The sequence below is a fragment of the Sorex araneus genome, chromosome 2 (genome assembly GCF_027595985.1).
Source record: "Sorex araneus isolate mSorAra2 chromosome 2, mSorAra2.pri, whole genome shotgun sequence".
In the NCBI taxonomy this organism is placed as follows: domain Eukaryota; kingdom Metazoa; phylum Chordata; class Mammalia; order Eulipotyphla; family Soricidae; genus Sorex; species Sorex araneus.
The window spans coordinates 51,188,759-51,214,504 of NC_073303.1; the positions used below are offsets into that span (position 1 = coordinate 51,188,759).

Sequence of the window (25,746 nt, forward strand, 5' to 3'; positions counted from 1 at the left end):
CCGGGTTCCACCCCCGCACCCCGTATCGTCCCCCCAGCCCCACCTGGGGTCAGAGAGCAGAGCCAGGAGTCAGGTGTAAGCCTGAGAGTGGCTGGGTGTGTCCCGTCCTCCAAACAGTCCATGCTTAGAAACGGGGATGAGAAAAAAGGCCCAACTCATGGCAAATGAAGCAAGTTCCAAAGAGCAAAACTTCTTAAAATGTGTATTTTCAGAATTATAATGCTTACATTTTAAGTCTTAATACAATGGTTTTAGTTAATAATATATTACAGAATGATGTGAAAAATTACTTTTACAGTAAACCAAGAAAACAGAATACCTCCAGTGTCAGTCACCAACTCATGGCCTTTACCAGCCGTGACCTCCTGGCCAACAGCATCCTTCAGGGTCTCCCCTGGACACACGGGGTCCACAAACAGCACACGGTCATGGTGCAGCCTACCGGACATTCCGAGCGCCCCACCCCCCAACCCCGACAGTCAAAACCTGGTCACCCGTGGTCACATGACAGCGGCATTCCTCTCATTTCCAAACACACACCGGAGCGCCCGTTGCTCAGCCCTAGTCTGAAGACTAAAGAATGAAGTATGTCTGTGTGTACGTTTTCTCTCCTCCTCGTGGGGTACCGACCCTCACTGAGGAGCAGACCTGAGGGCTGTGCGGACGTGGAACTGTAGGTAGAAATTTTCAGGTTAAATACAACAATCTCCATATCAGAATCAGAAGAGTTATGATTTTTCCAATCACAGGAGACCCCATGAAATTCACCAAAATTATAACTTTCTGTTCCATGTACGAGTATTTACAATTCCAGAGATTTGTAAAATAGCTGCATATTCTTTTTATCAGATCAACAGTGTATATCTGATTTCACAATCTAACAGCTGCTACATATTTATTCACAAAACCAGCTTGGCTCAAACACATAAGCTTTATTTTAAACACAACAAAAATTCAATCACATCCTTTCAGTTAAAACAAAACAAGAGCTTCAGGTGACATTCTTTTGTCTAACAAAACAAAACAAAACAAAACAAAACAAATCCAAATCCAGAGGCACCAACAGAAGGTTTTTTTTTTTTTTTTTTTTTTGTGGTTTGTGGATGTCTGGGACCCTATCAATCCTTTTTTTTTTTTCCCTGAATTGAATAACCGTGGGATCTCTTTTACGGTAGTGGGAATCAGACCTGCCGTTAAGTTTGATTTCATTCGATTTCAGGACTGAGAAACCAGCATACAATTTGGGGCTTCCCCTTCATTTTCTCTCCCTGTAAATCTGTACGTAAGCAGAGAATTCCATCCCGGACTGGGGCACAGACATCCAACAGAAACTGCAGCCTGCCCACAGCTCCCCTCAGAGGCACTGCCTGTGCAGGTGGGGCAGAACGCTCGGGGGCTTCCTGCTGGCACCGACCTCCAGGCCTGGCAGATCTGTAGGGCGAGGCCGGTTCTCACCAGGAAACACTCGTTAGAAACCCTGAACTACTGTTAGATGCTTTAGTTCTAATCTGCTCAACTACTTGGCCAAGTTGATTAGTTTCAAATTGCACCTAAGAAAGATAAATTTCTGAAACATTTAAATAAACATAAATATTTATCTTCTTGACACGCTTCTCCAGTTTCTCGAGGAGACGTGGGGGTCTTGGCGTCTCCTGCTTTGTGGACAACACCCCCGTCAGCAGCCTCAGAGCAGGGGGTGGGCTGTGGGGGTGGGCCCCCTGCCTCCCAGTGAGGGAGAGAGGGTCGGCCCCTGGTACAGATCCACAGCGCTGGCGACAGCCGGGAAAGGTCCAAGACACATGACACTTACGTACAAGCACTTTCACACCGGGAAAAGCAAACAAACACGCTGATTTTGTCCTCGATTTTTGATGCAAATGATACATACACATTTTACATCAGTTAGTCTGTCCTTTTAAAAATAATAAATCAACCATATATACAATTAGATTTACAACAAAAGCAAGCGAACCCGCTGGCCTGGTGGTCCTCCCCCGTCCTCCCCAGACCAGAGGACCCCCCGGTGTTCACAGAATGGAACCTCTTGGTTTCTAAGACTTAAGGTGCAAAAGAAAAGTACTGACCATACGGTTGCCGCCATAATTAAAATAGTATCTATTTAATTCCAAGTGCATCTGTGAGTCGACCAACGTGGCGGGAAAGGGGTTTCCGGACTCACCGTCCTTCCTCGGCCATGCTCTGTCCACTCTCCTCGGAGCCCCGTCCAGCCCCAGCTCCCAAGGCACAGAGGGTCCCCTCCTGCCCCCTCCGCCTCTCCCCACCTCCTGCCTCGAGATGGGCAGGCCACAGCCCTTGGGGACATGAGTCCGTGTGTCCGTGGAGAGGGGCCAGGCGGGGACGGGGAGGAGGGACACCAGCTGCCCCAAGGCCTGGCTGCTGCCCGCGGCCAGCGGCGAGGCAGCGGGACACTCACCGGCCCGGGCCCGCCCCGCTGTGCGGTCACGTCACACTGACCTCCAGCACGTGGTCATCCCTGCTGGGCAGCACGAGCACCTGCATGCCCGCGCTGGCGTTGAAGAGCTGGCCGGGGGGCAGGGCCTGCAGCCGCGGCATGGGCAGGCCCTTGTGCTCGCCACCACCTGCGTGCCCGCCGGTCCGGCCCCGGCTGCCGCCCCCACCGCCATCCAGCGGGTCGTCCCCGTGCTTGTCCACCGACAGAGTGTCATTCTCGATCCAGCTGTCTGCAAAAGGCTCAGCGTGGGCCCGAGGCCGGTGGGGCGTGGGACCAGCCCCGCCCGAGACCGCCTGCCCGCCCTTACCCGCGTCCAGCTGGGCCGAGTGCGCCGAGTGGTGCGGGAGGTACTTGAAGAGCCGCACGTCGGGCAGCGGCAGGTAGCCCGCGAACAGCGGCACAGCCTCCATGTGCACGCGGTGCGTGGCGCGCGCGGCCACGGGCATGGAGATGACGCCGGAGCTCTTCCCGCACACGGCCCAGTTGCTGCTGTCATCCACCACTGCGGGCGGGAGCATGTCGGTGCGGGGCCCCCAAGACCACCCCACACCGGCCTCGGGCCTCCTCGGGGAGGAGCCGGGTGCGAGGCTGAGCTGTGGGCGGGAGGGGGGGTCAGGGACGGGCATCGGGGCTGGAGGCCGCGGGCCGGCAGGCAGCAGAGAGCAGAGCTGCCCTGGGGAGAGGCCGGCGCCCAGACCCACCTTCGTACAGCAGCTTGGTGGAGAAGTGCTCGCTGGACCCGGACAGCGCCTCATCCCTGTCCACCTCCACGAGGTCCAGGAGGCGCGTGATGCACACCTCCAGGGCGCACAGCGAGCCCGTCCTGCAGTGCGGCGCGCCTGCCAGGGGCACGATCTCCGCCCGCACCGTGTACAGCGTCTGCCGAGTGACACAGTCACACAGTGCCCGGGGACCACGCCCGCTCACACCCACTCGCTCCCCCGTCACTCACCTCCAGTCCCACTCTGCTCTCACACTCGCTCCCGCACACACTCCTGTTCTAGCACTCCCGCTCACACTCACTCCTGCACACACTCCCGCTCTCACTCCATCTCACACTCCTGTTCTCACACTCACTCCCGCTCACATTCCCGCTCTCACACTCACTCCCCGCTTGTTGGATATCATTGGTTTGTCCTTTCCCCCTTGCCACTAGGAGCTTAGGTTTATCAGTCACACCCATCAAAGTGCTCCAAGTCACTCCCATTCCTTTGTTTATCTGTAACCATTTCTACCAGTTTATCAGCTCTTCCCTTAATCAAACTCTGTTAATTGGTAAGGTCAGAACTTTCTAGGACACTGAATATTATAACATTGCCTTTCTCTCTTTATGCCTTTTGAATAATTTACTTTAAAGCTATGTCTTTTTTGTATAGACACAAGAAGACAATATTATGTTTTTATAACTTAAGACTTAATTGGCCTCGATATTCCCTCCTGGGCATCTGCTTTCTCCACTTAAGCCTCAGTTGCCCTCAGTTCCTAGCACCCCAAAGTAGGGTCCCCGACGTGGGACGGGAAGGATCCAGGGCAAGCGGTGAGTTATGTGCTACCCTGGCATCGAGATGGGCCTGGCCAAAGTGCCTAATTCTTAACTATAAGTTAAGAGCTTGATCATAGACAAATGCTGTCATGATCCAATAGTAATTATGAGACTGGGACCCTGCCAGGGATAGGAAAGACTGATCTGGCCTGAGCACTGTAGTCTGAGATTGAGATGGCCCCAGGAGAGCAATTCTATAAGCTTTAATGCATCTCTTATTGTGTCCATACAAAATAATTAATATTATGAATTCTTATATGTTTGCTGGCTGAGGAGAAGAGAAACACATTCATGGGACTCTGCCCTTGGGTGGATCCTCCTGCTGAAAGAGAATTAAGTCCTAGGAGAAGCATCCCCTGAGGGAAAAGAACCTTACCCTATTGCTGACCACAGCTATGTGTATGCCCCAACCCCCTCATGCTGTGGAGATTTAACTAGGCTGTAAGAGTGGGTTGGGGGCCAGATCCACGGAGCCAGATCCACGGGGCCAGATCCACAGGGCCAGATCCACGGGGGCCAGATCCATGGGGGCCAGATCCACAGATCGAGAGAGAGACCGAGAGCCGGGAGAGAGGCAGAGAGAGAGAGAATGACAGATCCACAGATCGAGAGAGAGAGAATGAAGTAGGATGGGGGAGAAAGAAGCAGGAGGAGAATCAGAGGAGAATGGAGATGGACATGAAATAAACCGATCGAGCAACCAGTTTGGCCTTCTTCCTTCCTTCGCCTGCCTCGCCGCCTGCGCGCCCTTTCTTTTTATTTTTGTGTTTTACACACCTGCTCACACTCCCGCTCTCACACTCACTCCCGCACACACTCCCGCTCTCACACTCACTCCATCTCACACTCCTGTTCTCACTCACTCCCGCTCACATTCCCGCTCACACTCACTCCCCGCTCACACTCCCGCTCTCACACTCACTCCCGCACACACTCCCGCTCTCACACTCACTCCATCTCACACTCCTGCTCTCACACTCCCTCCTGCTCACACTCCCTCCCGCTCTCACTCCCGCTCACACTCATTCCCGCTCACTCACTCCCGCTCTCACTCATTCCCGCTCTCACTCACTCTCACACTCACTCCCGCTCTCACTCCCATTCACAATCACTCCCACTCACACTCACTCCCGCTCTCACTCCCACTCACACTCACTCCCGCTCACTCACTCCCGCTCTCACTCACTCCCTCACACTCACTCCCGCTCTCACTCACTCCCATTCACACTCACTCCCACTCTCACACTCACTCCCGCTTTCACTCCCTCACACTCACTCCCGCTCACACTCATTCCCACTCTCACTCACTCCCTCACACTCACTCCTGCTTTCACTCCCTCACACTCACTCCCGCTCACACTCATTCCCGCTCTCACTTACACTCACTCCCTCACACTCCCGCTTTCACTCCCTCACACTCACTCCCGCTCTCACGCCCTCTCACACTCACTCACTTCCACACACACTCACTCCCTCTCACTCTCACTCACTCTCCCCCGTCACTCACCCCCAGTCTCACAGACTCCTGCTCTCACACTCACTCCCACTTCCACTCACTCTTGCTCACTCACACTCACTCCCACTCTCACACTCCCGCTCACTCCCGCTCTCACACTCCCTCTCACACTCACTCACCCCTTACACTCACTCCCTCACACTCCCTCACTCCCACTCACTCCTGTTCCCACACCCACTCACTCCCGTTCTCACTCGCTCCCGCTCTCACTCGCTCCCGCTCACTCCCTCACTCCCTCTCACACTCACTCCCGTTCTCACACCCACTTACTCTCGTTCTCACTTGCTCCCGCTCTCACTCCCGCTCACACTCCTGCTCTCACTCCCTCACACTCACTCCTGCTCACGTTCACACTCACTCACTCATGCTCCCTCCCACTCCCACTCTCCCACATTCCCACTGTCACTCCCTTTCTCACACTCACTCCTGCTCACTCCCTCTAACACTCACCCCTCCCATTCTTGCTCATTTCCTCTCACACTTGCTCTCACATTTAAACTCCAACCTCTCTTGTGCACAGACACCACCTGCAGGTAGGCCCCGGGAATGCAGCCCTGTAGAAACTCCTTGACTGTGTGTCTGGGGCCTGTCCTGGGCACTAATACATTGTCCTGTGGTCTGTCCCCCGCCCCCACAGGGAAGGACAGTGTCCACATGCTGCCCTGGCCTTCCTACCCGCTCCATCCCAGCACAGCACAGGGACACGGCACGAGCTGGACCCCATTCCTGACTCTCTGGTGCTTTCAGTGAAACCCAGGGGCTCCCTGGTCCCCAGCTCCCAGGGTCCGACAGAGGGACCTCTGCTGCCCACGCCCTGCCCCTGGCACTCCCTTCGTCCAGCTGACCCATGGAGGTGGGGGGGAGCAGCTCTGGCGTGTGGGGTCCCGGTGCAGTCCTGAGCCACAGCCCACGAGGCTTGCCCACGGCTGACAACCCCTCCGCTCCCCACCCGCACCCCACGCCAAGACGTGACACGTACAAAGAAGTTTTCCACGTGGAAGTCATAGGTGTGGGGCTGCAGGGAGAGGGGCGGCTGCTCCTCCGACGCGGGCGCGAACCGCACCGAGAAGCGGCAGTGCAGGGCAGCGGGTGGCTCCTGGGCCCAGCGCAGCTCCCAGACGAAGAACACGCTCTGCTGGCTGTGGGCGCGCTGCGGGGCGGGCGGTGTCATGTGGGGGGGGGAGGGGGCACCCACAGGCCTCCCAAACGCGGTGCCGCCTGTCCCGGACAGCAGGGGTCCCCACCCAGCCACTCAGCGGGCGAGTGCCAAGGAAGGAGGGCCAGCGCGGGGCTCGGTCACCTGCTGGGCCTGTGTGTTCAGAGGCACCAGCTGCAGAGCCGCGCTGTCCCCGGCATCCACAAGCTGGCTCTGCGACAGCTGGAAGTCGAGCTGGGACAAGTTCTGGACGCACACTTGGATGTACTTCCTGCAGGGGAGCAGGGCAGGGTTCCAGCGAGCACTGCGAGTCCCCTGCAGGAGGCCCCCTGGGCGTGGCCACTAACAGACGCAGTAACCCAAACCCAGCCACCCGTGCCCGTGCGCGTGGAGCCGGCTCCTCCATTTCTGTGGAGACGGGACCTGGGAACCCTGGCTTCTCGCAGCTGACTCTGGATAGAGCTGACTGCACTCACAGGTGGCCAGGGGTCCCCAGAGCAGGACATGAGGGCACAGACCCCCGTCGGCCTGGAGCCCCCCAGCAGGTGTGGCAGGGGCTGTCCCAGGTGCCCAGAGCCCGGACCAAGCAGGCCCCCTGGCCTGGTGTTCGAGGGGCACAGGAGCAGAGCAGCTACGGGACGTTGCCGTGTGTGGGGAGGGGCAGCAGGCAGCCCGTGCCCAGCGGCTGGAGCGTGGGGAGCATCCGCAATACTTGAGCCTCTAGAGCCGTGCGTGGGGTGCAGGGCCTTACCGTGTCCCCGTGGACAACAACGCATGTGTAGTCTGGAAGGGCATGCTGAAAGTCAGCGCGATGACCGTGGAGTAGATGGACCACGGACAGTCGATGGACACCTGAGGGCAGTGGATAGCACTGTCAGGCTCCGCATGCAGGAGTGAGGGCCAAGGAGGGCCTCAGTGGTGACTGCACCCCGTGGTGCCTGGAACTAACCCTCTCCCTCCTGCTCCTGTCCCCACCCCCTGCGTCCTCCCCTCTCTACACACGAGCGGGCACCCCCAGCTCTGCGGGGGTGTTCCCCAGACGATGGCCCCTCTGAGACGGGGCGGAGTCCCAGGGGCCCGGGGCCTTCCTTGCCTTGTGATCTGTGGTGCTCATGCACGCGCCGGCCTTCTGTGCATCTGGGCCGCTCTCCCCGCTGGCCGCCGGCGTGGAGGGCAGAGACAGAACCTCCAGCTGGAACTCGATCACGTGGTAGGCGGGTGCAGCAGGCAGGCTGATGCTCGTGACCTTGTCGGACGCCTGGACACGTAGCGCCGCCTCAGAAGCCTTCTCTAGGGGACAAGCCAGGGTCATCGGGGGCAGGAGCACAGCCAGCAGGTGTCTCCTGAGAGCTGAGGCCCACCAGAGCCCACATGATGGCAGGAGGGACACTGTGGCCCGGAGGCCCCCACCACAGAGCCCAGAGCCCAGGGCCCAGGGCCAGTGAGACCCCCTAAACACGGAATCAAGCCCCCAGGGACGGGCTGAAGGCTCCCCTGGGCCTGCAGGTGGGCGAGCTCAGCTGCCCTCACCTCTGGCATTGGAGTAGACGACGGCCCTGCTGCCCACCGGACACAGGATCAGCATGGCCTCCGTGTTGCTGACCTGCAGGCTGTCCCCGTTCTTGACCGTGTAGTGGCCAGTCGTGACCGTGAACCGGACCCTCTGCGGGATCCCCGCCAACAGGCTGTCTGAAGCGGGAGAGAGCCCTCAGCGCCTGCTCTCTGACCGCTGCTCGCCCAGGAGGGTCCCCAGCCCTGCCCCCGCCCTCGGGGACTCAGGCGCATGGCCGTCAGGATGGGAGGGCCAGGGCTGAGGTGCCAGCACCTAGCAGGCATGGGGCAGCAAGGGGGGACGCGATGACCCCCAAATGGGGCAGGGGTTGGGCAGGAGGTGGAGCCCTGGAGAAGCGGTCCCCAGCAAGAGTTCGGCCTCCCACAGTGACTTGTCAGGAGTGTCCTTGCGGGGGGATGGCCAAGTAGCCTGAGGCATGGGGCAGTCCCCAGAGAAAAAGACAGGAGAGCCCGGCCCTCCCATGGAGCAACACGCGGACTGGGTCCACCACGTGTCAGGGTGCGGGAGGGAGTCTCCTTGAGGGCAGGTGGGGGGTCAGTGCGGACACAGGTGAGGGGCAGTGAGTGAGGGCAGTGTGGGCTCAGGTGACAGGCAGCGTGTGAGGAGCATGTGAGAGCAGTGCGTGAGGAGGAGCGTGTGAGGGCAGTGTGAGGGGAGAATGTGAGGGGCAGTGTGAGAGGCAGTGTGAGGGCAATGATAGGGGCAGGGTGAGGGGCAATGATAGGGGCAGGGTGAGGGGCAGTGTGAGGGGCAGTGTGAGGGCAGTGTGAGGGGAGAATGTGAGGGGCAGGGTGAGGGGCAGGGTGAGGGGCAGGGTGAGGGGCAGGGTGAGGGGCAGGGTGAGGGACAGGGTGAGGGGCAGTGTGAGGGGCAGGGTGAGGAGCAGGGTGAGGGGCAGGGTGAGGGCAATGTGAGGGGCAGGGTGAGGGGCAGTGTGAGGGCAGTGTGAGGGGCAGTGTGAGGGGCAGAGTGAGGGGCAGTGTGAGGGCAGGGTGAGGGGCAGGGTGAGGGGCAGTGTGAGGGGCAATGTGAGGGGCAGTGTGAGGAGCAGGGTGAGGAGCAGGGTGAGGGGCAGGGTGAGGGCAATGTGAGGGGCAGGGTGAGGGGCAGTGTGAGGGCAGTGTGAGGGGCAGTGTGAGGGGCAGAGTGAGGGGCAGTGTGAGGGCAGGGTGAGGGGCAGGGTGAGGGGCAGTGTGAGGGGCAATGTGAGGGGCTGGGTGAGGGGCAGGGTGAGGGCAATGTGAGGGGCAGGGTGAGGGCAATGTGAGGGGCAGGGTGAGGGGCAGTGTGAGGGGCAGGGTGAGGGCAATGTGAGGGGGCAGGGTGAGGGCAATGTGAGGGGCAGGGTGAGGGCAATGTGAGGGGCAGGGTGAGAGGCAGTGTGAGAGGCAGGGTGAGGGCAATGTGAGGGGCAGGGTGAGGGCAATGTGAGGGGCAGGGTGAGGGGCAGGGTGAGGGGCAGGGTGAGGGCAATGTGAGGGGCAGGGTGAGGGGCAGTGTGAGGGGCAGGGTGAGGGCAATGTGAGGGGCAGGGTGAGGGGCAGTGTGAGGGGCAGGGTGAAGGGCAGGGTGAGGGGCAGTGTGAGGGGCAGGGTGAGGGCAATGTGAGGGGCAGGGTGAGGGGCAGGGTGAGGGCAGTGTGAGGGGCAGGGTGAGGGCAATGTGAGGGGCAGGGTGAGGGGCAGGGTGAGGGCAGTGTGAGGGGCAGGGTGAGGGCAGTGCGTGAGGGCAGCATGTGGGGGCAGCGTGGGCAGGGTGGTGGTGCTGGGCAGTGTCGGGGTGCTGGTGGCACACCATGCTCATGCTAGAACCCGGCAGTGCATCCCTGTCCGGACCCGGGTCTACTGTGGTCAGCAGTGGGACACGCGGGACCCTGGTCAGCAGGGCTGCCCCGCCAGACTCACCGCTGAGCGGCTCCACGCGCAGCTGCGGCTCCTGGGAGTAGACGTCGTAGTGCGCGGGTGGGGACAGCGGCGGCAGCACGAAGTGGACGGGGCCCAGCGAGGCACGCAGCTGCCGCAGCGTGTACGTGCCCGGCTCCCGCGCCTGTGGGGATTAGCGCTCAGCCCCGGCCGAGGCCCCCCAGACCACGCGAAGCTCCCAGGGGTGCGGGGCCAGGGAGGGGCGAGCGCTCGCACCTGCGTCCGAAAGGTCACCCGGTTGGGCCCCGGCTCCAGCGTGACCCCACTGCTCCGCAGCACGTGGGCCCCGTCGTCCAGGGTCAGGCCCGAGGCCGCCTCGGGGGCCGCGCTGTTCTCGGGCCGGCGCAGGAGCAGGTGCGCGTTCCTGCAGATGAGCCCGGCCGTGCTCAGCGAGTTGTCCGAGGGGCTCCGCTCCGTCATCTCGGAGAGCTCGAGCGTCGGCAGTCCGTGCTGGGCGGCGGGGAAGGGCGCCGGCTCAGCAGGGAAGCTCAGCAGCCCATTGGCCGTCTTGTGCGTGGTCAGCCACTCGGCCGTCTTCCGGTAGTTGTTCTTGTCAACGCTGAAGTGGCCGTGCAGGGCGATGTGCTCCACGCACACGGGCATGGGCAGCCGGCTGCAGAGGGTGACGGTCACACCCAGCTCCCCGCCTGCGTGCACCACGGCGCTGGCGGGCTCGAAGCACAGGTCCCGTAGGTGTGCGAAGGAATTCATGGGGAGCACGACCGTGTGACCTGCAGGACAGCGCGGGCCTGAGCGGGGGCATCGGGAGGACGGGGTTTCCTCTGCGGCCCGCGGCAGCCGCGTCTCACCTGGGCCGTCGGCCGGCTGGGCGGCGAAGCTGAGGATCTCCTGGCAGAAGTGCTGGCGCTCCTCGTCCGACAGGTGCCCGTCGCTGGCCAGGAGGCTGCTGGTCTGCAGGTAGCTGGGGCAGAGTTAAGGACGGGCACCGGCACCCCACGCTGCTGACCCAGGGAGACCCGGGAGCGGGCGGCCCACAAGGATACTTCTCCGTCTGGCCCAGGCGCTTCTGGCACTCGGCCAGCTGCTTCCTCGTGTGCGCCACGGGCAGGGCCCAGCCCTCGGCCAGGTACGTCCTCAGTGCACCCTGCAGGTACACCTCTGCCTTCTGCGGGGACTTCTTCCTCCTGCCCGGTGCAGAGCCGCTCTCAGCTTGGGCGCCTGACGGCCACCCCGGGTCCTTCCCCACCACTCCTCAGGGCAGGGGCCAGGGAAAGCCGTGGGTCCCCGCCTGTCCTCCACAGAAACCGCACACGGGGCCCAGCTCAGGGCGGGCGGCTGACAGGAAGCCGAGCCCAGGGGGTTCTGCCCACCGGGCCAGGCCACTGCAGCCAGAGTGAGAGGCCAGAATTGGCACACTCGGCCCGGAGGGCAGAGAAGGCCACAGACCGGCCCCGCTGGCAGACAGAAGCAGGCGAGCAGGGCAGCGGGAACAAGCTCCCCTGCCCGAGCGCCCAGGCCCTCGCAAGAGCCAGCTCACTGCACTCAGGGCCCTGACCCAGGCCCCACGGCACCCTGCTCTGACCCCACACACCCCTGCTCTAACCCCCACGCGCCCCTGCTCTGACCCCCAGCCGACTGTGCTCACCCCTCCCCTGCGGGCACACAGCGCCTCCTCAGACGCTCCCACGCAAAGCCAAGTTCCCAGCAATTACATGTAGAACTCGGCCAGGTCCTTCCCCAGCAGCTGGGCTGACCGCATCCTCCCGATGCTCCTGTACATCTCGATGGTGGCGTGGGACAGGTCCTGCAGGGGGACCAATGACGGGGATCTCACGAACACACACGCCACAGACTCATCGCTCCAGAGAAGCCCCTCGGATGCCCCCGCCCCCTCTTTCACTCAACCTCCCTCAGTCCACGACAGACGGAGAGCCAGGAGGAAGGCGCAAAGCCGCCTGAGTGCGCAGGGCCTGATGGCCGTCTCACCCTCTACCCGAGGCTGAGCCCTGGGCAGGGACAGGACGACAGGGCGGGGACAACAGGACGGGCCCTCCTGATGGCTCCGGCATGGGGAGCATGGAGTTTTCATGCCTGTCAGGGTCACAGGGCCCACCGACCCCACCACCTCTGTGCCAGGGGTCCCCTCACTAACCCCTGTCTCTGTGCCAGGGTCCCCTCACCGACCCCCGTCTCTGTGCCAGGGTCCCCTCACCAACCCCCGTCTCTGTGCCAGGGTCCCCTCACCGACCCCCGTCTCTGTGCCAGGGTCCCCTCACCGACCCCCACTGCCTCTGCACCACACACCATCCCGCGTGCCCACTGTTTCCAGAGCCCCCCCGGGGTTACTTCCTCTCAGGCCAGTCGTGCCTCTGAGTCAGGGACAGACCCGACCCCTGCCCCGAGCAGCCCTCGGCCCCTTCCCCCCTGCCCCACCCCGCACGCAGACGAGCACGGCAGTGCCGGGCACCGACCAGGTAGTGCTTCTCGAAGGCTTCCACCGACGACAGGGCCTCCTTGAGCTTCTTGTAGGGGCTCTGGGCTGTGTTGGCTGCAAGGGAAAGAACAGAGTCCTGACCCGCCCGGGCCGCAGCGCCAGGGCCTGCGGTGCAACGCCAGGCAGCGGCTCCCCACGGCCGACTCCCCAGCACCAGGTCGGCCTCCCTGAGACCAGAGTCGCTCTGCCAAGTGTAAATCGGGAATGCTGCTAACAACATTTCTCGGTGGGAGGGACGGGTCCATGTGGTCAGGGCACAGCACCCCCTCCCCTGGCACCCATTCCCCCGCACACGGGACTCAGACCCAGCTGTTCAGCGCCGGCTGGCTCCCACTGAGGGTCTCTCCCACACAGCAAGGGCCCACGGGTCCCACCGGGAGACCCCACGCACCACTCTGCCCCCCGGCGTACCTGTCTCGGGACGCTCAGCTCCCAGGCCCGCCAAGAGGTCGACGGTCCTGTTGAGATCCTCCGAGTCGGGGCCCTTCTCAGACACGAGTCCACACAGGTAGCCCAAGGCCTTGAGCTGGAGTGAGACCACCACGACCTCAGCCCCGGGGTGAAGGCCGGCGGGGACTCACGCGTTCACCTGGGACACTGACATCGGGCAGTCCCAGGGGACCCGCGTCCCTGCAGTGGTGGCCCCTGGCTGGGCCGTGGGCCCCAAGGCCCGCCCTCTGCAGCAGATCGCCCCCACCAGACCCTGGGGACACAGCCGGAGGCCACCCGGCCCGGGCAGGGAGACACCTTCTCGGTGGCGTAGCCCCAGAGCCCCACGGTGTGGGCGATGTTGGAGTCGAGCTGGGCGCGGTCACAGCAGCCCTCGATCCGCTGCAGCACCTCCAGGCAGCTCAGGAACACCCAGCAGTCCAGGGCGCCGGGCGGCACAGACACCTGCGGGCAGGGGCACGGGCATGAGGGTGCGGCCATGACACCCGACAGCCCAGCCCGGCTCGGGCTGTGCGTGTGGAACAAGGCGGACCCGGGGAGACTGGGGACCGTGCTCCCCACTAACGGGCAGCCCCGGCCAGGCCCTCGTCCCACGAGTTCACGGAGCCCGGGACTCGCCCGTGCCTCCCACAGACCCCTGCGATGGGCAGGGCCAGGGTGGAGCCCGGAAGGCCAGAGAGCAGGAGGGGGCACGGGACCGAGGCTCAGGACAGTGGCTCCCCAGCTCTCCCAGGCCCCAGCCTGTCGGTGCCCCTGTGCTCCCCAAAGCCACCTCCTGGTGCGCCCCCAGCTGAGGCACCCACCTCCCACCTCCTACCGGAGCCCAAGGCCAAGGTCGAGGACAGGACGGGGAGGCGCTGGCCTGGCACATAGCACGGCTAGGGATGACCCCCCCGAGCACCGCCAAGTGTGGCCCCAAACCCCTTAAACGAAGAAAGCCTGTGGGGCTAGAACCACGGCACGGCAGACGGGGTCCTGCCCTCCCTCCTGCTGGCCCGGCCACACCCCCAGCAGCAACACTCTGAGCCTCACGCACGGAGCCAGGAGGAAGCCCTGGGCACCACTGCCAGGTCAGGTGCAGACGCCGGGGGCCTTCAACAGCCCTTGTCCACACGGCATGGCCAGCCGTGCCCACGGTCACGGCAGGTGGACAGTCACAGCCCCTTGGGCACTGCAGACGAGGCAGGTGTAGGCCGAGTGGGAACGGCCGGGCGGGGAGGAGGGTGCTCGAGACCCTCGGCACATGGCGGGGCGGCGTCAACGGGATTCAGCGCCTTGTCCGGGAAGCCAGCTTGGCGAGCACCGCTGGCACCACCAGGCGTCTGAGGGGTCCCTGCCTGCTGCCCTCCGAGGGGCCCTAAGAGGGGCCTGGCAGCACGCCAGGCCACAGCAAGCCCCCCCACCACAGGCAGAGCCAGGGCTGCAAACGGGGAAACTGAGTCAGGGGAAGGTCAGGACAGTACGAGGGTCTGGGCCCAGGGACAGAGGACAGGGCAGCAAGGGCAGCCCTGGGCTCAGCAGGCGATGGTGCGGGGTGGGGGGGGTTGGTCCTGGCCTGGGGGAGGAACAGGGCAGCAGGGACCCGGGGGAGGGACGGGCCGCGGGCCGGGCTCACCTCCAGCAGCCGCAGCTCCTGCATACAGCTGTGCAGCAGCTGCAGCGCGCGCTGCGCCACCTCCCAGGGCCGCTGCAGGAAGAGCAGCAGGGTGCACTGGCGCGAGAACAGGTAGCTGCGCAGGTCCAACAGCGTGGCCTCCTGCCGCTGCACCAGCTCCCGCTTCTCCATGTCGATGGGCTTGCGCAGGACCAGGCCGTTCCAGCTCTTCACCGGCTGGCAGAAGAACGCCAGCCAGTTGGCCCCGTCTAGAGGAGCACACAGTGTCAGGGGCCGGCACGGCTCCCTCCCGCGGGACCCCGCGCCCCCACGCCCCTGGCCACTGCCCACACAGCCCTGGCACCGAGGCTGCGCCAGGGACAGTCACCAGGCCGATGGCAGTCAGGAGCCGGCCCGGGGCTGCAGGGCCCCAGGGGTCACCCCGGACTGGGAGAAGGCGGGCTGGAGCCACGGGGCAGCGGAACAGCACTGGCCCTGCACACAGCCCGGCTTGCTCTGATGCCCGCATCCCGTATGGTACCCCGAGCCCTGCCAGCAGGAAGGCCTGAGCGCTGCCAGTGTGCCGTCCCCCAAAGAAGGGAAGAAAAAGGGCCAGAGTGAGAACAGCAGGTCAGGCACTTGCCTTGCATGCAGCAGACCTGGTTCCCTGAGCCCTGCCAGGAGTCAGCCCTGAGCACAGAGCCGGGAGTAAGCCCTGAGCACAGAGCCAGGAGTGAACCCTGAGCAGAGAGCCAGGGGTGAGCCCTGAGCACAGAGCCGGGAGTAAGCCCTGAGCACAGAGCCAGGGGTGAGCCCTGAGCAGAGAGCCAGGGGTGAGCCCTGAGCACAGAGCCAGGAGTGAGCCCTGAGCAGAGAGATAGGACTGCAGACAGATAGCACAGAGCTGGGAATAAGTCCTGAGCACAGAACCAGGAGTGATCCATGAGCACAGAACTACGATTCAGCCCTGAGCACAGAGCCGTGAGTCCTGAGCACAGAGCCGGGAATGATCCATGAGCACAGATCTGGTAGTGAGCCCCAAGCACAGAGTCAGGAGTGACCCTGAGCACAGAGCTGGGAGTGAGCCCCGAGCACAGACAGGAGGAGCCCTGCACAAAGCCATGCGTGGCCCAAAAACGAACAGAAGCCACCGCCACAAGGGGAGCGAACCCCAGCGGCTGCTGCAGGAGAGGCACAGGGCTTCAGCCTGGCCCAGCGGCCCGGCCGCTGCACGTGAGCTCTGTGGGCCTACGACCCCTGACCCCCTCGACTGAGCTCCAGAGACGAGCCCTTGCTGCCGGCTCCTGCCCCCACAGCCCGGAGCCACTCTGACCACCTCAGTACTGGGGTCCGGCGAGGGGCAGGGAGGACCCACGAGGAGAGAAGCGTGTGGCCGGCCCGGGCCTGGGCAGGGGCGGCGGCTCACGGCCGTCACTCACCCCCAGCGCCAAAGTTGACGACGTACTGCGAGAACAGGGCGTCCAGCTCGTCGTACTGCACCAGCGCGTCCTCCAGCTGCTGCAGCATCTCGAACACGAAGGCCAGCTCCTCCTGCAAGGCGCGCGGCCGTCAGTGGGGCGCAGGGCGGCGGAGGCCACGGCGGGGGGAGCCGGACGGGGGCGGGGGGCGCAGGACTCCTGGGGGTCACTGTGCTCGATGCTCACTGGCCGCCCCAAACACCAGACAGCGCCCGTCCCCACGTGCCAGTGCTGCACCCACCCTCCACATCAACCCAGTCAAATGTGGGGTCCCGGCCAGGGGCTGAGGCCCACTCCGCGGCCTGCTTAGCGGCCAGCTGGCCTGGCCCACACGTCAGGAAGGTAAGCAGGGCCCACTGGGGTGGACACCCTGCAGCAGGCGAGCAGGAACATGGGCTGGGCCCCTCCCACACAACTGTCCACACAAACCGCCCCTTGTGGCCCCAGGGCTGGCCTTCCTGGGGCACCACCAAGGCTGCAGTCTGTAGCTCAGACACTGAGTGCAGCTCTGCGGGGGCCGACCGCTCTGGACGCTGACCGGGGTCAGCACCCACCGGGCACCGCTGGGGCCGACCGCTCTGGACGCTGACCGGGGTCAGCACCCACCGGGCACCGCTGGGGCCGACCGCTCTGGACGCTGACCGGGGTCAGCACCCACCGGGCACCGCTGGGGCCGACCGCTCTGGACGCTGACCGGGGTCAGCACCCACCGGGCACCGCTGGGGCCGACCGCTCTGGACGCTGACCGGGGTCAGCACCCACCGGGCACCGCTGGGGCCGACCGCTCTGGACGCTGACCGGGGTCAGCACCCACCGGGCACCGCTGGCGGCATTTGCTCCCGTCTGTGAGGCAGCCTAGTGGCCACACCAAAGGGTCAGTCCCTGACAGATCCGCTCTGAGGAGCCGAGGACGGGAAGGTCTCGGGCGCCCTCTCCCGAGCCCGAAAGACCCCCAGGAGTGAGCAGGCGCTGTGGGCGGGACGAGGACCTGGACCATGAAGTACTCGCAGAAGCCCCAGCCGGGCTCCGTCCTCTTCTCCCGCAGCGTCCTCATGTCATCCTCGAACCGGCCCAGGTTCTTGGTGAAGGACATGAGCAGCAGGGTCCTGAGCTTGGTCAGGAAGGCGTTCCAGGACTCCTGCGTCCGAGAGGAGTCCTTCAGGGGGTCCGAGAGCACCACGCACCTGCGAGTACACACGCAGCTGGCACCCGGGTCTCCGAGAACGCCAGGGCGCCCCGGGCCGGGGTCCCGCCCAAAGGCAGCAGCCAGCGCCCACTGTCCATCATATCACGAGGGTCCCCACCCGGGCCCCGGCAGACACGGGCGGCCAGGAGCAGTGGGCGACACTCACCGGTCGCTCTGCTTGTTGCAGAAGTCGTTCCTGATCTTGTCCACCAGAGACGTGCGGGGGAGGATGTTGGTCTTGTTCTTCTTCTTGGCGTCGTTTTCCACGACCACGATGAGCCAGTCCACGGAGCTGTGTGCCCGGAGCACGTTCTGCCACTTGGTGAGGTCGTCCTTCACCGTGGCCTTGTACACCTCTGTGTCCTGGAGGGAGGCCACCGTCAGGAGAGCCGCACAGGGACGGCCCTCTCTGTGCCAGGCCACACGCGCGTGGAAGGGGGCCCTCGGCTCGGCCAGTGCTGCCCTGCCCAGGCCTCAGGGCGCAGCCCTCCAGGGCCAGGGCCAGAGAAAGCCCAGGCTGGCCAGCGGGGGGCTCTCAGCCCTGCGGCCCGCACCCACAGCACACACCGGCCCGCCGGAGCAGCTCCAGACGCACCCCAGGGACAGGCAGCCGGGCTGTGAGCGACTCTCCTGCCAGCCAGGAAAACGCCAAGAGGCTGGCACACCCACGAGTCCCGCACCCTGCTGCAGGGCTCCGGCCTAGAGAGCCGGTGCGTGCGGCCAGGTGCCTCCCAGGGACAGTGGCGGGAACTGACAGTGGCGGGAACTGTCCGGGCTCCGTTACTTTCCTGGCAGGATCTTGATGTGACCCTGGCAGCACTGAGCACACTCGGAGTGAAAACCTGAGACCGAGTGCTGGATGCCAGGCAGTCCAGTCCCCAGAGGCCCTGGGCGTGCGCAGGCAGCTTGCCCTGGACAACGGTCAGTCCCAAGGGCAGCACTGCCTTGTCCTGTCCCTCCGCTCCCCTGAGACTGCTGTGCCTGTCTCAGAAGCAAACCAAATCCAAGCTGCCCGGCTTAGGGCTGAGGCCTGGAGACAGTCTGTCGGCCCTCAGGGTCGAAGGGCAGGGAGCCAGCGTGGACCTGACCATGGCGGGCATCAGAACCCAGCGCCTAGGCAAGCCACATCCAGGAAGGGCCCAAGAGCAGGGCCCAAGGGCCACAGCCCAGGCAGCTCGTGAGGCAGAGCTGAGAAACCGCTGTCCGGGACGGGAGCCCTGCCGGCCACTGGGTGGACACTGCCCACAGCCTGCTTCTCAAACCGTCTGCACCCCAAGGACACCAGCACTCTGCATGGGACACTCTGTCCGGGAGGGCAGGGGGGACACGCACACAGCCCTCAGCTGGGCAGGAAAGGGGGGAACACGCACGCAGCCCTTGGCCGGCAGGGCGGGGGACACTCACGCAGCCCTCGGATGGCAGGGCAGGGCAGGGGGACACTCACGCAGCCCCCGGACGGCAGGGCAGGGGACACTCACGCAGCCCTCGGACAGCAGGGCAGGGGACACTCACACAGCCCTCAGACCTGGGCAGGGCGAGGGACACTCAAGCAGCCCTCGGATGGCAGGGCAGGGGACACACACGCAGCCCTCAGAGGGCAGGGCAGGGGGACACACACGCAGCCCTCGGCGGGCAGGACAGGGAGACACTCACGCAGCCCTAGGCGGGCAGGGCAGGGGACACTCACACAGCCCTCGGCGGGCAGGGCAGGGGACACTCACGCAGCTCTCGGACAGCAGGGCAGGGCGGGGGACACTCACGCAGCCCTCGGACGGCAGGGCGGGGGGGGGACACTCACGCAGCCCTCGGACGGCAGGGCAGGGCGGGGGACACACACGCAGCCCTCGGCCGGTCAGGGCAGGGCGGGGGACACACACGCAGCCCTCGGGCGGGTAGGGCAGGGGACACTCACACAGCCCTCGGGCGGGCAGGGCGGGGGACACTCACGCAGCCCTCGGCAGGCAGGGCAGGGCGGGGGACACTCACGCAGCCCTCGGGCGGGCAGGGCGGGGGACACTCACGCAGCCCTCGGCAGGCAGGGCAGGGCGGGGGACACTCACGCAGCCCTCGGGCGGGCAGGGCGGGGGACACTCACGCTGCCCTCCGATGGGCAGGGCAGGGCAGGGCGGGGGACACTCACGCAGCCCTCAGACGGCAGGGCAGGGCAGGGGGACACTCACGCAGCCCTCGGACAGCAGGGCAGGGGACACTCACGCAGCCCTCGGACGGCAGAGCGGGAGACACTCACGCAGCCCTCGGGCGGGTAGGGCAGGGGACACTCATGCAGCCCTCGGGTGGGCAGGGCAGGGGACACTCACGCAGCCCTCAGACGGCAGGGCAGGGGACACTCACGCAGCCCTTGGACGGCAGGGCCGGGCGGGGGACACTCACGCAGCCCTCGGACGGCAGGGCAGGGCAGGGGGACACTCACGCAGCCCTCGGCAGGCAGGGCAGGGCGGGGGACACTCACGCAGCCCTCGGACGGCAGGGCAGGGCGGGGGACACTCACGCAGCCCTCGGCAGGCAGGGCAGGGCGGGGGACACTCACACAGCCCTTGGCCGGCAGGGCAGGGGACACTCACGCAGCCCTCGGACGGCAGGGCAGGGCGGGGGACACTCACACAGCCCTCGGACGGCAGGGCAGGGCTGGGGACACTCACGCAGCCCTCGGACGGCAGGGCAGGGCGGGGGACACTCACGCAGCCCTTGGCCGGCAGGGCAGTGCAGGGGGACACTAACGCAGCCCTCGGACGGCAGGGCAGGGGACACTCATGCAGCCCTCGGCAGGCAGGGCCGGGCGGGGGACACTCACACAGCCCTCGGATGGCAGGGCAGGGGACACTCACGCAGCCCTCGGACGGCAGGGCAGGGGACACTCATGCAGCCCTCGGACGGCAGGGCAGGGGACACTCACACAGCCCTCGGCAGGCAGGGCAGGGCGGGGGACACTCACGCCGCCCTCGGACGGGCAGGGCAGGGGACACTCACGCAGCCCTTGGACGGCAGGGCAGGACGGGGGACACTCACGCAGCCCTCGGCAGGCAGGGCAGGGCGGGGGACACTCACGCAGCACTCAGTCCAGTAGATGTGCAGGAATGGGAAGGTGAGCAGCGCCTTGTTGCCCTCCTTGGGCAGCAGCTCCTCCTTGAACTGGACGAAGTTGGACTCCAGGTGGATCATCCTGGGGGCGCGCCCGTAGGACCTGCGAACAGGACAGGTCACCAGGAGGCGGAGGGGGACGGTGAGGCTGCCCAGACCCTGCCAGGACGGTGCTGGGCGAAGCCCTCCCCAGCCCACGTGCAGAGGGTCTCCCCTGCCTCCAGGACCCCGGGCAGCGTCAGCGGTGTGGGCAGCGGCCTTTCTGGCTGCGGGTGGCCGGCCATTCCACACGGACGCATGGGCAGAGGCCATCCGCCATCCCAGGGCGGGTGCGGGGGCCATAGTGGGGGTCAGAACTTCCACACTTCCTGCTGGCCGGCCCGCCCTGCCCAGCCCGCTCTTCTGCACACGCACCTCTGCTCGGCCAGCCCAGACACCCAAGTGGCCCGGCCTCGCCCACTCACCTCCTCCACTCCATGGGCTCCCGCGGCAGCTGCTGGGACAGCGTTGGGTACAGAGACGTGAAGAGGTTCTGGTCCCCCGCGCCTGCAGGGGGGCAGGAGACCGGTCAGGGTCAGGGAACACTGTCTCCTTGGCCAGCCGGACAAGCGGGGACACTGCCCACGGACGCCCCAGGCCCTGTCCCAGCCCCGAGGGACCCAGGCCAGAGGACCCGCCTCCTGGGGACCCTCGGACAGGGGGGCCCTTGGACCCAGCACAGCCGTTTTCGGTCTAGAATTGCTGGCCCGGGCTCCAGATCCGCCTGCCCACCCCGTGAGCTCAGGGACCGGGCAAGCCCGCGGGGCCACGGGGCACCGGGAAGGGGAGAACCCGCACGGGGCAGCAGGGCATCGCCTATGATGGGCACGGCAGCCCCTGCACGCCTCCTGCCAGATGTGGGGCAGACCCGGGGGGCCTATCTTCCGGCCGTGCAGCCGCCTGGGAGCCTTGGCCCGGGGCTCGGCCCCTCCCCGCCCGTTTCTTTCCTTCTCCTCCTTTTTATTTGGGAGGGGGTGCCAGCAGTGGTCAGGCTGGTGCCCCTGTGCGTCTCAGCCAACGGGAAGGCAGGTCTGCGTGGGGGCACAGTGCCAAGGGTTACCTGGGCCTCCGGGGCCTCCCCCGCTGGTGCTGCCCCCACGGCACACGCCCAGCCTGGCCGTCATGCATCTCTGGCCCAGCCACAGCCAGGGCCGCCCACTGCCCGAGGACTGGCCCACGGCAGGCAGCAGGAGGCGGCAGGAGGCCAGGCTCCACCGTGCACCACGTGTGATGCCCCCAAAACTCAGCAGAACCAACTCACGGTTTCCTGGGACTCTACAGGGTTGCGTGAACGCCTTCCCTCCCCACCGCCCAGGCAGCCTCAGACACCGGGCCCACCCCACGGCCCTCACACCCACCCTCAGGGCCCCGGCGCATTCCTAAGAAGTCTGATCTGGAGAAGGTCAGATAGGACAGGCCACCCTCTGCCGAGCCCTGACCCTGGCCAGCACAAGGCTCGTCCGGAAACGGCCCCTTCAAAGGGCCTGCAGTTCCACGCGCTGCCTGCTGGGCCGCTCGGCTCTGGGGCAGGTCGGGGAGAGGTGTGGGGGCATGGGCAGGGGGCCACCAGGAGGCCCCTCAGCCCCATCGGCACCGGGCAGGGCAGCCCGACCCTGCCCGGGACATGCCACCGCTACCCTGGACGGGGAGGGACAGCGGGGCCGCGAGGACGCGCAGGTGAGCCCTAAGCTCCTCGCCCGAGGCCGCCGGGCAAGGCAGGCACACGGGGCATCCACGAGCACACCAGGCACGGCTCGGCCCTGGGAGGCCGGTGTCACCGTCCCCATGCCCTGAGTCACTCCAGCCTGGCTGTGGACCGTGAGTCACAGCGAGGGAGAGAGGGGACCGAATCCAGAGCCACCCGCCACACTCAGCACCCACGGGCAACTTTCAGCCAGGCCCAGCACCAGGCACGGAGGGCGCGGACACGCGGCCCCAGGGGAGCCCATGGGCCAGCCGCTCTCTGCAGCCCACAGCGTCCCCCCACCTGGAACCTGCACTCTCCGGAGCCAGCCTGGCCTCGCGGGCGCTGGCCTGGCGAGAAGGGACGGGGCCACAGGGGCCGGCACGCACGTGCCAACCCGGGTCCGGGCGCTGGCAGCAGGGAGCCCTGAGCACAGCTGAGCGTGGCCCCACAGGGAAAGGGGGGCCCCGTGCCGCAACCCGGGGGGTGACCCAGGCCCGCTGCGGGTTGCCCCACTCTCCCGTCCGTGGCGCCGAGTCCACAGCCTTCCCGCCTGCACAAGCCCCTGGCAGGACCCGGCCGCCACCCCAGCCGCCCGGCCCCACGCCCCGTACGGTCGGGGCCCTCGGCAGGACCCACGCGAGCTCAGAGCCCCCCAATGCCCCCCACCAAGGTGGCACTGCAGTCGGCCTGGACACACATGATGCGGATGAGGCAAAGGTGAGTGTGTGTGTGTATGTATATGTGTGTGTGTGTGTGTGTGTGCGCGTGCACAGATGGGCGGGGCCGTGAGCACACACGGGGGCACAAGCATCGGCGTGTGAGCGGGCCTCAGAGGGTGTCCGCCCAGTGCCCAGACGCCGGCCCCACCCTCGGGCTCTGGAGAGGGAGAAGCCGGGGAGAGGGGGGGTGCACCTGTGCCGGCATGTCCCGGGAACCCTGATCCAGGGCGCACCTGAGCCCCCACGGTGCAGCCCACCCCAACGACAGCCTGGAAGCCCGGGTGGGGGCCACGCCCGCCCCCACACAAGCTGCCCGGTGCCCAGCAGGGCCGAGGGAGCGGGCACTGAACCTCTGCCCAGGGTCACAGCAGGCTGGGGGGCTCGCACAGACCCACCCACAGCCAGGAGCGTCCACTAACAGGCTTCCGGCACTCTCGGTGCAGCCTGTCTCCCTGGGCCACCAAGCAGAGACCCCTCGGGCAGTCACTGTGGCTGGGACAGCCCAAGGGACACGGCAGGAGCCGCGGCCACACGGGGGCGCAGGGCCCAGACCCCAGAACACACCGGGGCAGTGACCCAGACCCCAGGCCACGCCGGGGCGGTGACCGGGACCCCAGGCCACGCCGGGGCGGTGACCGGGACCCCAGGCCACACAGGGGCGGTGACCCGACCCCTGGTCACACAGGGGCGGTGACCGGGACCCCAGGCCACACAGGGGCGGTGACCCGGACCCCTGGTCACTCGGGGGCGGTGACCCGGACCCCAGGCCACACTGGGGCGGAGACCGGGACCCCAGGCCACACAGGTGCAGGCCCCACCCGCGGCCCAAGCAGGCGCTGGACAGCTCCCGAGCACCGGCCCCGGCCCGGCCGTCCCGCCGCGAACACGCAGGGCCCAGGGCCGGGCGGAGGCCGCGCTGCCCCGCGGGGACACGGCCCGGAAGCCCCTGCGGAAGGGGAGCCGGACGGGGAAGGGGCGTCGGGCCGGGAGGGGCGGGGGGGAGGAGCCGGACCGGCTCGGCCCAGCCCGGCCCTGCGGCAGCCCCGGCCCCGACCCAGCCCAGCCCCCGCCCGGCCCCGACCCAGCCCGGCCCCGGCCCGGCCCAGCCCCGACCCGGCCCCGACCCGACCCGCCCGGCCCGGCCCGCCGCTCACAGGTGACGATGGGCTTGTTCTCCATGGTGTACACGGGCGCGCCCGCCATGGGTCCGCCTCAGCGGCCCGGCCCCCCGCGCCCCATGGGCCCGCGCCCGCCGCCGCCGCCGCCGCCGCCGCCGAGCGCTTCCGGGGCGGCGAGAGCGCTTCCGGGGCGCACGCTTAAAGGGGCGGCGCGCGGTCACCTCCGTCCCCCATCGGGCTGCGCCAGCGGCGCCGAGCTGCTCCCGGCGCAGTGCTCCGGGGCACCCGCGGCCCGACGCCCGCCGGCCGCCGCCCCTCATCGCTTCCGGGTCAAACGCGGGGGCGCCCCAGCTGCCTGGAACCGACGGCCGGGATTGCCTGGACGCCGGGACCCCCGTGGGCAGAGCCGGCCCGGCCCGGGGGGACCTTCCCAGAGCCCAGAGCACTGCCAGGACGGGCCGCAGACAGGAAACAAACAGGAAGCACTGGTCAGGCCGGCACCCGGGCACGATGTCCAGAGCACCGCCCAGGCCCAAGCACGACGCGGGGCCGGGGAGGGCACGGGGACAGCCCGGATCTGATCCCCAGCACTGCACGGGGTCCCTGAGCACCCCCGGGAGAGAGCCCCAAGCACTGAACCCCGAGCACCCCGGGAGAGAGCCCCGAGCACTGAGCCCTGAGCACTCCCGGGAGAGAGCCCCGCGCACTGAGCCCCGAGCACTGTGGGCAAGGTCCAGCATTTAGAGGGGAGAAAGGCGGTGACTGAGTCATCTGTGGTCTGCCGTGTCGGCAGTTCCAGGATGAGGAACAATCGCAAACCGAAAGCAGCACCTGCAGGGACACTCAGGAAGTTCTCAGGAAGCGGCAGTGGGCAGGCCCAGGGCAGAGGGGAGCCCCGCAGGGCCGCTGGCCGCCTCTCCTGGACTGCCCACAGGCTGGCAGGGGGACGTGCGGGAGCTGTCCAGGGCCAGGGGAGCAGGGCACACAGGGAGCCCCAGGAGTGGACTCTGGACGGGAAGCCTGGGGGCTGGCTCGGCCGGCCGAGTGTGGACCCAGGTGTCTTCCCCAGCACCGCCAGGGTAGTATGGCTGGGAGGGCACTTGCCTTGCACATGGCCGGCCCGGGGCCCCGGGCTCCGCCAGGAGTGAGTCCCGAGTGCAGAGTCAGGAGTAATCCCTGAGCACTGCCCGGTGTGGCCCAAAAGCCAAATAAATAAATAAATACCGGATCAATGTTTGCTGCATTAAAAATTTATTTTGAAACCAAATCGATGCCCCCCCAGACTTTGCGGATCGTGTCAGTCCTGATTCTGGCTGGGGAACGCGAAAGCCTGGAACGGTCACTGCACGAGGAGCTGGGGGCCCCACACCCCCTGCCCCTGGACACCCACAGGGAGGAAGATTCCCCCCCAAGCGCCGGGTGCGGCTCAACACATAAGTTTGGGTTAGGTGCCAGCAGGGGCGGGAAGGGGAGAGACCCCTGATAGTTCCAGATGTCCTAACACCAGGATTTGTTTCGTGTTTGTAATTTAATTTTGAACTCTAAAAATAAAATGCCATTGCCATTGCATGACATAAAAAAAAAAGAATGCCAGAGCGGAGGAGGCAGGGGTCAGAACCAGGGGAATATCCGGAGCCCGCCCAGGTTGCAGGCGGTGAGGAGGGCGTCAGGGGAGCTGCTCTGAGTGGGGGTGGACGAGAAGAGGCCCCTCCCAATGTGCCCCGCCCACACCAGCTCT

The 25,746-nt window shown here is 65.8% G+C and overlaps 1 protein-coding gene across 2 annotated transcripts; it reads right to left on the minus strand.

Annotated features, from left to right (window-relative positions):
• Positions 1 to 170: 170 nt before the first annotated feature.
• On the minus strand, positions 171 to 24,175 carry TRAPPC10 (trafficking protein particle complex subunit 10). Of its 2 annotated transcripts, none has more exons than XM_055126713.1 (23): positions 24,045 to 24,175; positions 20,910 to 20,991; positions 20,413 to 20,548; positions 17,513 to 17,709; positions 17,149 to 17,344; positions 16,122 to 16,233; positions 14,704 to 14,951; positions 13,386 to 13,532; positions 13,050 to 13,164; positions 12,616 to 12,692; positions 11,857 to 11,948; positions 11,188 to 11,328; positions 10,993 to 11,105; positions 10,400 to 10,914; positions 10,166 to 10,307; positions 8,219 to 8,377; positions 7,782 to 7,978; positions 7,440 to 7,540; positions 6,833 to 6,959; positions 6,512 to 6,682; positions 3,175 to 3,352; positions 2,781 to 2,975; positions 171 to 2,698 (listed from the first exon to the last, which is right to left on the minus strand). In XM_055126713.1, the coding sequence occupies exons 1-23, from the start codon at positions 24,091 to 24,093 to the stop codon at positions 2,466 to 2,468; spliced, it is 3,723 nt and encodes a 1,240-aa protein (XP_054982688.1). In that variant the 5' UTR covers positions 24,094 to 24,175; the 3' UTR covers positions 171 to 2,465. The 2 variants fall into 2 exon arrangements, with proteins under 2 accessions (XP_054982688.1, XP_054982687.1); XM_055126712.1 differs by having other exon boundaries at positions 171 to 2,702.
• Between the last annotated feature and the right edge of the window lie 1,571 nt (positions 24,176 to 25,746).